This window comes from Salmo trutta, chromosome 22 (genome assembly GCF_901001165.1).
Source record: "Salmo trutta chromosome 22, fSalTru1.1, whole genome shotgun sequence".
In the NCBI taxonomy this organism is placed as follows: Eukaryota; Metazoa; Chordata; class Actinopteri; order Salmoniformes; family Salmonidae; genus Salmo; species Salmo trutta.
Window position 1 is genome coordinate 48,196,057 of NC_042978.1, and position 14,134 is coordinate 48,210,190.

The following is a 14,134-nucleotide window of genomic DNA, read 5'->3' on the forward strand; positions in this document are numbered from 1 at the left end:
ATTCAAAATGTTGTCATTTTCACAAGCAGACTTGGGTTTGATTTGCTACTCAGTTATGCAGACAGTTTTTCAGGGATAAAATAAGAGGGTTGTCCACCTGGGTTTCTTGGGATAGGCTGGTACAGTCGTGTTCTCCGCAGATAAATAAACAACAGTCGCTCCTGTATTGTTGGGGGGGGGGGAGTGAGATAATATTGCTGAGCCAAGCAAAATTTCACCATCCAGACCCATTTTCATTATACAAATGTTTATATCCTCCTTTATATAATTCAATCCTGAGTAGATGCATCCATTTAGAGGGACTTCAGAGTGTATGGGATGCATCAGGCAGCCGGTAACAAGGTACACGTGTCCATATCTTAAGGCTGATAGAGGTTGATGGTATCTTTCCATAGGTCTAGGTCAAAACAGGGTTCAAATATTTCCAGTAAGATCAGCTAGATGGTTGATACCTTTTGCAGACATAGTGCTGAGGCTGCTGGTGAACGTTGTCAACAGTGATGTGTACAGCATCTGTCTAAAAATTCATGTTATTTTTCCATAGTCTTACATGTACATTTTAGTTACTTAGAAGACGCTCTTATCTAGAGCAATTAGGGTTAAGTGCCTTGCTCAAGGGCACATCGGGATATTTTTCCATGTAGTCTGCTCCGGGGATTCGAACCAGCGACCTTTCGGTTAGATATTTTAACTGTATTTGTGCAGTACCCACCCCCTCCCTTCTCCTCCTCATCCCTTCATCCCTGTAGAATGGGGGGGGGGGTGGCTCAGTTGGTAGAGCATGGTGTTTGCAACGCCAGGGTGGTGGGTTCGATTCCCACGGGGGACCAGTGCGGAGAAAAAAATTTATGAAATGTATGCATTCACTACTGTAAGTCGCTCTGGATAAGAGTGTCTGCTAAATGACTAAAATGTAAAATGTAAATGTAATAGTGGGCAGAAATTAGCTCCACTTGGGTCACTGCTCACTGTATAATCAGCGTTGAAAGTGACCAATTCTAAATAACCCATTGGTAAATAGTATGTTTAACATGCATCTGTCGTTTAATCAGGAACCCTTTTAAAATGTTATGGTTTCTCTCAACCAGGGAAGTTATCATCCTGTACAAATTTAACAAATATATCAGATCTTTGGCCGGAAAAAAACGGTATGACTCATCAACGTCAGGAAAAGGACCTGATTGATTATTTAACCATCAAGAAAACTGGAGAGATGTGAGCTAAGTTCATTTACACTCAATGTTAGGCAGAAACCCAAAATTCAAGCATTACTTTGTAAAAAAAAAAAACATATCAAAGTGACGTTGTGTAAATGTTGCTCAGAAGTCACCCACTCTCCTCCCCGGAACGAGGGTTATCAACTGAGGGTAAGGGTTTGCAAAATGTGACATTAGGCAGGTTTTTTTTTAAGCTTTTTTGAGTAAAAGCCTTAAAGATGCTAACTCAGTAAATAATATAGAATTCTGCACACGGGCATGTGATAAGACAACTTTATAGATATGTTGACAAACAGACAGAAAAATAAAAAAGCATATTGTCCTTGACTTTCTATGTGCTGCTGATCTGATCACATGTTGGTGGACAGGCAGATTTCACCGGACCACGTTTCAGCCCCAACAACAGTGGAAAAATAGAAACAAATATGGTCATATATGTCGCCGGGAAAATTTAGACAAAGCACCTCTTTAACAACCAATGATCTCGCCCCCAAACCCTTATGTTTACCAACTCAATTATCCTTTTATCTCCAAGTGGAATTCGCTCGATTTGCCCGGTACACTTATTTACTACTTGTCCCCACGGTGTAGAAGATGAAAGGAGGTGAAAAGGGGTTCAGCAGGGGGGGGGAAATGAGGGATGGAGAAAGAGGGTAGTGTTTAATTTATTAGAGTAGGGAGGCATTATAGAAGAGCATTTACCAATAATGGGAAAATAATGAAGAAAGATTAAAGCCCTCCTAGTATCTTAGGTTGTTTTCTAAAATGGTCACAACAAGTCGTACTGGTGACAATAGAGAACAGAGAGCTCCAGACACCATTACGTCTCAGAAACCAGACAGGAAGACCACTGTTAAAAGCTCCGTCAGCTGGTCAGAAGATGGGAAATATGAATAAGGTATAATGTGAATAAGGGAAACAGTGAATAAGGTCTACATGTCAGCTAAGTGCACTTCCTTTTCAGTGTCTTGGTAGAAAACAAGAGAAAGGGCCTCTGTGTCTGTAAAACTGAGTAAGGAGGACCTACAATTGACAACATTTGATCTCACAAACCATGATTACACTAAATCTCTACACGTGCACCGACCTGAGGCTCTAACACCGTAGCCTAGATGCTTAACCCTCTCCTGTAATCTACCGCTCCTCTGCTGTAGTCTACCACTCCTCTGCTGTAGTCTACCACTCCTCTGCTGTAGTCTACCACTCCTCTGCTGTAGTCTACCACTCCTCTGCTGTAGTCTACCACTCCTCTGCTGTAGTCTACCACTCCTCTGCTGTAGTCTACCACTCCTCTGCTGTAATCTACCACTCCTCTGCTGTAGTCTACCACTCCTCTGCTGTGGTCTACCACTCCTCTGCTGTAGTCTACCACTCCTCTGCTGTAGTCTACCACTCCTCTGCTGTAGTCTACCACTCCTCTGCTGTAGTCTACCACTCCTCTGCTGTAGTCTACCACTCCTCTGCTGTAGTCTACCACTCCTCTGCTGTAATCTACCACTCCTCTGCTGTAATCTACCACTCCTCTGCTGTAGTCTACCACTCCTCTGCTGTAGTCTACCACTCCTCTGCTGTAGTCTACCACTCCTCTGCTGTAGTCTACCACCCCCCTGCTGTAGTCTACCACCCCTCTCCTGTAGTCTACCACTCCTCTGCTGTAGTCTACCACTCCTCTGCTGTAGTCTACCACTCCTCTGCTGTAGTCTACCACTCCTCTCCTGTAGTCTACCACTCCTCTGCTGTAGTCTACCACTCTTCTGCAGTAGTCTACCACTCCTCTGCTGTAGTCTACCACTCCTCTGCTGTAGTCTACCACTCCTCTGCTGTGGTCTACCACTCCTCTGCTGTAGTCTACCACTCCTCTGCTGTAGTCTACCACTCTCTGCTGTAGTCTACCACTCCTCTGCTGTAGTCTACCACTCCTCTGCTGTAGTCTACCACTCCTCTGCTGTAGTCTACCACTCCTCTGCTGTAGTCTACCACTCCTCTGCTGTAGTCTACCACTCCTCTGCTGTAGTCTACCACTCCTCTGCTGTAGTCTACCACTCCTCTGCTGTAGTCTACCACTCCTCTGCTGTAGTCTACCACTCCTCTCCTGTAGTCTACCACTCCTCTGCTGTAGTCTACCACTCCTCTGCTGTAGTCTACCACTCCTCTGCTGTAGTCTACCACTCCTCTGCTGTAGTCTACCACTCCTCTGAACATAGTACTTTTTTTTTTTTAAAGATCCAATGCAGCTGTTTTACCTCAATATCAAATCGCTTCTGTGTAACAATTAAGTACCTTACTGTGATTGTTTTAAATTAAATTGGTCAAAAAGAAACAAAAATAGCTTCTTAAGAAAAAATAAATATCTCAAATAAGAATTTTGCTAGGACTCTCTGGGAGTGGTCTGAGTGGGGAAGGAAAAACAGAAAACTCTTATTGGTCTATTGATTTACCACCTAGTGATGTCACCAGGCAGGCTAAAACTCCATCCCACCAAAATGATATTATAGGCAGTCTTTTCAAACAGCTCTTACACCAAAAGGGCATAATAAAAAAAAAATCTACTTAAAAACTTTTGGTATTTTCTTCCATTCGTCCACTGTTAACACAATCCCCAATTTTTTTTTGATATCAGCAGTCAAGTTTTCAAGATATAGCATTAGCAAGAAGCAAAATGTCACATCGTCATGACGTAAAACGCATCATCGTCATGACGTAAAACGCATCATCGTCATGACGTAAAACGCATCATCGTTATGATGTGGCAAGTGACATTTTGCTTCTTGAAAATCCTATATCTTGACAACCTGACATCAAAAAAATTTTTGGTACTGTATTAACAGTGGACGAATGGAAGAAAATACCAAAATATCGTTTTTGAGTGGATTTGTCCTTTAACCCTCTCCCATACTACCACTCCTCTCAATAAAGTTATATTTTTGTCTTTGTGAGCTGGTTGACTGATATTACGCTCACAGTAGTCCATACATTTTTTGACTGGACCGTTTTTAGACTTGGTCAGGCTACACATTGGTCGTTACAATGCCAAGAAACACAGTGGCATGACAGGAGGGAAAAACCTACCCTGAAAAGCTGTTAATGACTTCCCATCCCAGTAATCATGGTTAGACATTGGAAAACATCTGGCTAATATAGTCTTGTGCAGGACACTAGTGATAAATTTACTCCCTAAACATGTTCCTTTGTGTATGCTACATCCTTACCATCACACAGATCTATGCCATCATACACAGAGAAGCAGCCAACAGAAAAGCAAGTGACTGAATGTTCTGGGTTTATCAGGTACGAGTTATTTGGCACCTAAGAGTGTGGGAAATCCTATGGAGAAATATTATTCCCGGTAAATCTCAAAACTGTGAATAACACAAGCCAAGCAATTTACGCCAGAAGGTCATAGCAAAGTAAAGCAGGAAAATTGGTAGGAAAAACGGGCTTTCCGGGAGTGTGAAATAGATGAGAGATGAAGGCAGATGAAAAGTTGACGGCCTACCCAGGCGGGTCTACAAAAAGTAATGAATATCCCTTGGTGTGCAGCGATTTTGAAGAACTGTCATTCTGAATGAAGTGAGATAAAAAAAAAATATATATATATATATTTCACCCAGATAAAAAAAAAGCCAGACCAATACAAAAGCAGAAAGGACATATGTCTGGCTGATGCAGTCCTTAACCCAGGCCTGACATCCTCCACCAACCATGTCGACGCAACTGAAACATCAAAACACCATTAGAGCTCTTAGTTCCAATACAAATCCATTGAAATCCTTTGGGCGTGCCGCCTAAGTCCAAACAGTGTCAAAAATATATAATAATACTTTTCGGGATGGAAAAACGCTTTCAGTGTAAACTGAAACGACTAAAACCCAGATAAGTAGAGTACCAGTCAAAAGGAGACGTGAATCAGGCCTTCATGGTCAAATTGCTGCAAAGAAACCACTACTAAAGGACACCAATAAGAAGAAGAGACTTGCTTGGGCCAAGAAACACGAGCAAAGGCCATTAGACCGGTGGAAATCTGTCCTTTGGTCTGATGAGTCCAAATTTGAGATTTTTGGTTCCAACTGCCGTGTCTTTGTGAGACGCAGAGTAGGTGAACAGATGATCTCCGCATGTGTGGTTCCCACCGTGAAGCATGGAGGTGGAGGTGTCATAGTGTGGGGATGCTTAACTGGGGACACTGTCAGTGATTTATTTAGAATTCTTGGCACACTTAATCACCATGGCTACCACAGCATTCTGCAGCAATATGCCACCCCATCTGATTTGCGCTTAGTGGGACTGTCATTTGTTTTTCAACAGGACAATGACCCAACACACCTCCAAGCTGTGTAAGGGCTATTTGATCAAGAAGGAGAGTGATGGAAGCTGCATCAGATGACCTGGCATCCACAATCACCCAACCTCAACCCAATTGAGATGGTTTGGGATGAGTTGGACCACAGAGTGAAGGAAAAGCAGCCAACAAGTGCTCAGCACTCAAGACTGTTGGAAAAGCATTCCAGGTGAAGCTGGTTGAGAAAATGCAATGAGTGTTCAAAGCTGTCATCAAGGCAAAGGGTGGCTACTTTGAAGAATCTCAAATATAAAATATTTTTTAATTTGTTTAACACTTTTTTGGTTACTACATGATTTCATGTGTGTTATTTCATAGTTTTGAGGTCTTCACTATTATTTTACAATATAGAAAATAGTAAAAATAAAGAAAAACCAGGGAATGAGTAGGTGTGTCCAAACTTTTGACTGGTACTGTATATATTTTGTTTTATAATATAATCTTTGAAACTAACAAATCATCAAAACAAAAAGCTAGACAGTCATGGAGAATTGAAAATTACAAAAACAATGAATTTATTAGTAAAGATGTTTTAGCAAAAGAACACAGCATCAGCCATGACAAACTGCAGGAAATGTACTTAAAAACGACAACATTTTGTCTCAATTGCATGGCAAAATGTGTAGAACTGCAAGGAATTAGCTTTAAAACTGCAACAACACCAACAGAAAACCTGCTCCACCACCTAAGCAATACATTGTTCCTATAATAATAATAATAATGTTGTATCATACGTAAAACATAAGCTACAATAATAATAATGACATAAACAAAATGTAATAGCTAGTTTCCATGCAAAGCAGAGGCCTAGATTATTTTGCTGAAGCGTTCCACTTTGCTAACGTTAGCAAAGCTTACTCACAACGCACAGAATAAATGGTAGTAGCATGGTAGCAAGAAGCCAAATAACTTCCTCATAATTAACTATGTAGCCGACACCAGTTTAGTTTAGCATGACAGCGTCACTAGCCTAATTCTCACCAGTTTAGTTTAGCATGACAGCGTCACTAGCCTAATTCTCACCAGTTTAGTTTAGCATGACAGCGTCACTAGCCTAATTCTCACCAGTTTAGTTTAGCATGACAGCGTCACTAGCCTAATTCTCACCAGTTTAGTTTAGCATGACAGCGTCACTAGCCTAATTCTCACCAGTTTAGTTTAGCATGACAGCGTCACTAGCCTAATTCTCACCAGTTTAGTTTAGCATGACAGCGTCACTAGCCTAATTCTCACCAGTTTAGTTTAGCATGACAGCGTCACTAGCCTAATTCTCACCAGTTTAGTTTAGCATGACAGCGTCACTAGCCTAATTCTCACCAGTTTAGTTTAGCATGACAGCGTCACTAGCCTAATTCTCACCAGTTTAGTTTAGCATGACAGCGTCACTAGCCTAATTCTCACCAGTTTAGTTTAGCATGACAGCGTCACTAGCCTAATTCTCACCAGTTTAGTTTAGCATGACAGCGTCACTAGCCTAATTCTCACCAGTTTAGTTTAGCATGACAGCGTCACTAGCCTAATTCTCACCAGTTTAGTTTAGCATGACAGCGTCACTAGCCTAATTCTCACCAGTTTAGTTTAGCATGACAGCGTCACTAGCCTAATTCTCACCAGTTTAGTTTAGCATAGCATGACAGCGTCACTAGCCTAATTCTCACCAGTTTAGTTTAGCATGACAGCGTCACTAGCCTAATTCTCGCCAGTTTAGTTTAGCATGACAGCGTCACTAGCCTAATTCTCGCCAGTTTAGTTTAGCATGACAGCGTCACTAGCCTAATTCTCGCCAGTTTAGTTTAGCATGACAGCGTCACTAGCCTAATTCTCGCCAGTTTAGTTTAGCATGACAGCGTCACTAGCCTAATTCTCGCCAGTTTAGTTTAGCATGACAGCGTCACTAGCCTAATTCTCGCCAGTTTAGTTTAGCATGACAGCGTCACTAGCCTAATTCTCACCAGTTTAGTTTAGCATGACAGCGTCACTAGCCTAATTCTCACCAGTTTAGTTTAGCATGACAGCGTCACTAGCCTAATTCTCACCAGTTTTAGTTTAGCATGACAGCGTCACTAGCCTAATTCTCACCAGTTTAGTTTAGCATGACAGCGTCACTAGCCTAATTCTCACCAGTTTAGTTTAGCATGACAGCGTCACTAGCCTAATTCTCACCAGTTTAGTTTAGCATGACAGCGTCACTAGCCTAATTCTCACCAGTTTAGTTTAGCATGACAGCGTCACTAGCCTAATTCTCGCCAGTTTAGTTTAGCATGACAGCGTCACTAGCCTAATTCTCGCCAGTTTAGTTTAGCATGACAGCGTCACTAGCCTAATTCTCGCCAGTTTAGTTTAGCATGACAGCGTCACTAGCCTAATTCTCGCCAGTTTAGTTTAGCATGACAGCGTCACTAGCCTAATTCTCGCCAGTTTAGTTTAGCATGACAGCGTCACTAGCCTAATTCTCGCCAGTTTAGTTTAGCATGACAGCGTCACTAGCCTAATTCTCGCCAGTTTAGTTTAGCATGACAGCGTCACTAGCCTAATTCTCACCAGTTTAGTTTAGCATGACAGCGTCACTAGCCTAATTCTCACCAGTTTAGTTTAGCATGACAGCGTCACTAGCCTAATTCTCACCAGTTTAGTTTAGCATGACAGCGTCACTAGCCTAATTCTCACCAGTTTAGTTTAGCATGACAGCGTCACTAGCCTAATTCTCACCAGTTTAGTTTAGCATGACAGCGTCACTAGCCTAATTCTCACCAGTTTAGTTTAGCATGACAGCGTCACTAGCCTAATTCTCACCAGTTTAGTTTAGCATGACAGCGTCACTAGCCTAATTCTCACCAGTTTAGTTTAGCATGACAGCGTCACTAGCCTAATTCTCACCAGTTTAGTTTAGCATGACAGCGTCACTAGCCTAATTCTCACCAGTTTAGTTTAGCATGACAGCGTCACTAGCCTAATTCTCACCAGTTTAGTTTAGCATGACAGCGTCACTAGCCTAATTCTCACCAGTTTAGTTTAGCATGACAGCGTCACTAGCCTAATTCTCACCAGTTTAGTTTAGCATGACAGCGTCACTAGCCTAATTCTCGCTAAAAAACATCTCCACATCCTTTTATTACAGCAGCTGCATTCAAACAAAAGTTTATCCTGGAACTTCACCTTTCCACAATTGCATTCAATATCAGGTCCAACATTTTCTCATAACCCCCCCCCCCCCCACCCCCACTAGCTTTTATCTTATCTTTTTTTTTTAAACACAGAATGGATTGAAAGCAGTCAGAATTTGCTCCTGTCGTTGCTGCAGGAAACTAACGTGTGTCCTTGGAAAAGAATACAGCTGTGCTTCTCATTCCGAAGTCTTGATGCTATTTCCTTGAATAAATCATCCACATCTATGGAATCCTTTTGGTTTCACAACACAAGACCTCTATTCAAGACGGAGAGAAAAGATTCTGAATTACTTTGAGATGGAGAGTTACCTAGCATAGAAAGGAATTAGGACCAGTTGCCAATATTGTGGATCAACTATGCGCTGAATAAAAGGGGTATTCTTGTGTTACCTGGCTAGGGACTAAAGCCACAATGGACTTCAAACAAGGACCAACTCACCATTCATGGATTGATTTTTACTTCAGGGACCTTGGACTTTTCACAACAGACAATATCCTGGGAAGACAGGCATAAAGAGATGAATGGTCTGAATAGTCGCTGTATTACCCCTCTGCCCTTTGTGGGAGAAGAATATAGGAGCTGTTGAAGCACACCTCAATAGGTGACCTCAATCTCATACTTTCCTATTGTGATTTCTGAAAGCAGAATTCTGCTTTGAACACTGTTGTCTTATATTGTTTGGCAGCTATTTTGTATGGAACACAACTTTGAAAGTTTTCTGTCGTATTTTGTTTAGTTACCACCTTCACTTCACCCGTGTGTATTGTACTGAATTTTCTAATGCTGAATTATAATTTCTGGGAGGGAAACACACAGACAATGCAGAATAACAGGAAGTGACTGCGTTCTCCCTGTGGAGGAGACAGAAAAATAAAAACTCTGGAAGCATTTATTTTCTCTGACTGTCACAGGACTTTACCTTGAGTACTCAACAATTAGGATACTGTAGACCCAGGTATTCTCAAACTGGGGCACGCGTACCCCTGCCGTCGGTAGTACGCCAAATAAAAATATGATTCACTTCTTTTTTCCTTCACATTTTCAAACAGTACATTTATATTTTCCAACGGGGCTATACATTTGGGTGAGGTTTCTTTCTCGCCTGAGTAGTCTCGTTTCACTGCCAAAAATAAAATTAAACCATCTAGTGTTCAGAGAAATAACACAAATGTCAAATACAGGTAACTTAGTCAAATAATTAACATCCAATCACATTAACCGTTACTCTCTCGCGGGAAACCTTGACTCTTGCGCAGACATTTAGAAAGGAAACATGACAATTTGAAAAATAAGATCAGAGTTTTTTGAGTGAGAATAAAGATGACTTTCGAGTAGTAAGACATGTATAAAAGCAACAGATACCATTAATAAGAAGGGGCTAGAAGCGTCTTATATGGTGAGCTACCGAGTGGCTAGGACAGGCAAGCCCCATACTATTGTGGAGGACTTCATTCTTCCTGCTGCCGCTGATACGGCTGGACAATACTGGGGGGAAAGGCCCAAAAAACTATACAGACAATGTCTTCATCAAACAATGTCTTCATCAAACGACACATCAGTGACATGGCAGGAGATGTTTTGAAACAATTACTGCTTCGCATACAAGCCAGTGAATTATATGTGTTAAAGCTGGATGAGTCAACAGACGTGGAGGCCTGGCACAGGTCCTGGTATATGTCCGTTATGTTTATGGGGGGGTCAATTAAGGAAGACATCCTCTTCTGCAAACCACTGGAAACCACGACAACATGAGAGGATATTTTTTAAGTACTGGACAGCTTTGTGACATCAAATAGACTTTGGTGGTCAAGATGTGTTGGTATCTGTACTGATGGCGCAAAAGCCATGACAGGGAGACATGGTGGAGTGGTAACGCGCGTGCAAGCAGTTGCTCCAGACGCCACTTGGGTACACTGCAGCATCCACCGAGAGGCTCTTGCTGCCAAGGGAATGCCTGATAGCTTGAAAGACGTTTTTGGACACTACAGTGAAAATGGTTAACTTTGTTAAAGCAAGGCCCCTGAACTCTCGTGTATTTTCTGCGCTATGCAATGATATGGGCAGCGACCATGTAACGCTTTTACAACATACTGAAGTGCACTGGTTATCAAGGGGCAAAATATTCACACATTTTAATTAATTGAGAGACGTGTTAAAAGTTTTCTTTACTGACCATCATTTTCACTTGTCTGACCGCTTGCATGATGACAAGTTTCTCACACGACTGGCCTATCTGGGTGATGTTTTCTCTCACCTGAATTGTCTGAATCTAGGATTACAGGGACTCTCCGCAACTATATTCAATATGCGGGACAAAATTGAGGCTATTATTAAGAAGTTGGAGCTCTTCTCTGTCTGTCTTCCCATCATTGTATGACTTTTTGTGTGTTCAAATGAACTCAAGCTTACGGACAATGTCAAATGTGATCGAGCGAAGCACCTGAGTGATCTGGGTGCGCAATTACGCAGGTACTTTCCCAAAACGGATGACACAAACAACTGGATTCATTATCCCTTTCATGCCCTGCCTCCAATCCACTTACCGATATCTGAACAAGAGAGCCTCATCAAAATTGCAACAAGTGGTTCTGTGAAAATTTAATTTAATCAGAAGCCACTGCCAGATTTCTGGATAGGGCTGTGCTCAGAGTATCCTGCCTTGGCAAATCGCGCTGTTAAGACCCTGATGCCCTTTGCAACCACGTACCTATGTGAGAGTGGATTCTCAGCCCTCACTAGCATGACAACTAAATACAGGCACAGACTGTGTGTGGAAAATTATTTAAAACTGAAACTCTCTCCAATACAACCCAACATTGCAGAGTTATGTGCATCCTTTCAAGCACACCCTTCTCATTAACCTGTGGTGAGTTATTCACAATTTTCGATGAACAAATAAGGTTTCATATGTAAGATGGCTAAATAAAAAGCTAAATTATTGATGATTATTATATTATTATTTGTGCCCTGGTCCTATAAGAGCTCTTTGTCACTTCCCACAAGCCGGGTAGTGGCAAAAACTCACACTCATTCTTATGTTTAATAAATGTATCGTATAGTGTGTGTGGCAGGCTTACAATGATGGTAAAAAAAAAATAAAAAAAAAACATTTGAGAGTGCGCTGACCCTGGTGCTAGATGGGGGTACACAGCTGGTGGTTGAATATTTGAAGGGGTACGGGACTATAAAAAGTTTGGGATCCACTGATGTAGACTATAGTTAGGATGAGGTATAAATAGAAGGAAGAGAATAAATGTGTCGATAAACAAGTAGAAAGTAAGTTCAAGAACAATAAAAGGAAATGACCAATTATCTGACAAATATGGCTAACAAGAGAAGTAGCCTATATAGTTCATCCATCACACATCACCACATACATGAGGCAGTAATATTTGTATATGTCTGAGTTTCTATAAAGACATTGCCATCCATTTACGTTTTTTTTCCTCTTGGTGTGCCCACCACCACCTCCTCCCACGGAGAGGCATAGGTGTCCTGCCCTCCACTCCCACCTGAGTGACACTCGCTTGGGCTCTGCTGCTCGGCTCTAACCCCCCTCTCCTCCTAGCTCCTCAAACAAGAAGATAACACAGCTCTCGTATCACCTCCAAGAGGAGAGATTTGGCCTCTGTCCAAGAGAACCAACGAAGCAAGAAAACCACTGTCTAGACACTTAAGATGAACGAAAGGAAAGAATGCCATGTTTGACAGGAAATACTAAAAAAGGGCTTTTCGCTGGTGCCGAGCAAGTAGAGGACGCTGTAGTTCAGACGATGGATGCGTTCCAAATGGCACCCTATACCCTATATAGTGCACTACTTTTGACCAGGTCCCATAGGGTTTCTCATCAAAAGTAGTACACTATATAGGGAATAGGGTGCCATTTGGGACGACAATCAATTGTGCTAGAGACCGTCTTGCCAAATCCTCTTTCTAGAAGCAGTAAATGTACTGTTAACATGAATCTTAGTGCCGGACTACGACGCTCACTTGAAAAGACAACAATCAATAGTCCTTCATTACTAAGAGAATATACTCATTACTAAGAGGCTATACTCATTACTAAGAGACTATACTCATTACTAAGAGACTATACTCATTACTAAGAGGATATACTCATTACTAAGAGACTATACTCATTACTAAGAGACTATACTCATTACTAAGAGACTATACTCATTACTAAGAGGCTATACTCATTACTAAGAGACTATACTCATTACTAAGAGGCTATACTCATTACTAAGAGGCTATACTCATTACTAAGAGACACATTCATAATTGATATAAACATTGGTATTTATACCATTGTCACGCCCTGACCATAGAGAGCCTTTCTATTCTCTGTTTTGGTTAGGTCGGGGTGTGACTAGGGGGGGTGTTTCTATCTAGTTGTTCTGTTTCTATGTTGGCCTGGTATGGTTCCCAATCAGAGGCAGCTGTTTATCGTTGTCTCTGATTGGGGATCATATTTAGGCAGCCATTTCCCCACTATGTTTTGTGGGATCTTGTTTGTGTGTAGTTACCTGTGAGCACTGCATTTGCTTCATGTTTCGTTTGCAGTTTATTGTTTCTTTGTGCGGTTCACCTATAAATAAAAGATGTCGAACCGATTCCACGCTGCACTTTGGTCCGAATGTTCCTATGACGAGCGTGAAAATCATGTACTGCATTTTTTTCCAGACTTGGCCGAGACCCTTGTCAAATCAAATTAAAATGTTTTTCATCACATGCTTGGTAAACAACAGGTGTGGACTAACACTGAAATGCTAACTTACGGACCTTCCCCAACAATACAGAGAGATAGAAAATAGAGAAGTAAAACATTTAATAATGAAAGTAATAGATACACAATGAGTAATGATAACTTGGATATATACACAGGGTACCAGTACTGAGTCGATGTGCAGGGATACGAGGTTATAACTTGGATATATACACAGGGTACCAGTACTGAGTCGATGTGCAGGGATACGAGGTTATAACTTGCCTATAAGCACGGGGTACCAGTAGTGAGTCGATGTGCAGGGGTACCAGGTAATTACTTGGATATATACACGGGGTACCAGCACCTAGTCCATGTGCAGGGGTACGAGGTAATTGAGATAGATAAGTACATATACAGTGCGATTTGGAAAGTATTCAGACCCGTTGACTTTTTCAACATTTTGCTACGTTACAGCATTATTCTAAAATTGATTGAATCGTTTTTTCCCCCCTCATCAATCTACACACAATACCCCATAATGACATCACAATACCCCATAATGACATAACAATAGCCCATAATGACACACCCCATAATGACATCACAATACCCCATAATGACAAAGCAAAAACAGGTTTTTAGAAATGTTTGCAAATGTATAAAATAAAACTGAAATAATCACATTTACATAAGTATTCAGAC

At 41.5% G+C, this 14,134-nt stretch overlaps 1 protein-coding gene across 1 annotated transcript; it reads left to right on the forward strand.

The window, feature by feature from the left end:
* Window positions 1–1,811: 1,811 nt before the first annotated feature.
* LOC115157911 (extensin-1-like) lies at window positions 1,812–3,105 on the forward strand. Its single transcript, XM_029706245.1, has 2 exons — window positions 1,812–1,821; window positions 2,372–3,105. The coding sequence occupies exons 1-2, from the start codon at window positions 1,812–1,814 to the stop codon at window positions 3,103–3,105; spliced, it is 744 nt and encodes a 247-aa protein (XP_029562105.1).
* The last annotated feature ends 11,029 nt before the right edge of the window (window positions 3,106–14,134 follow it).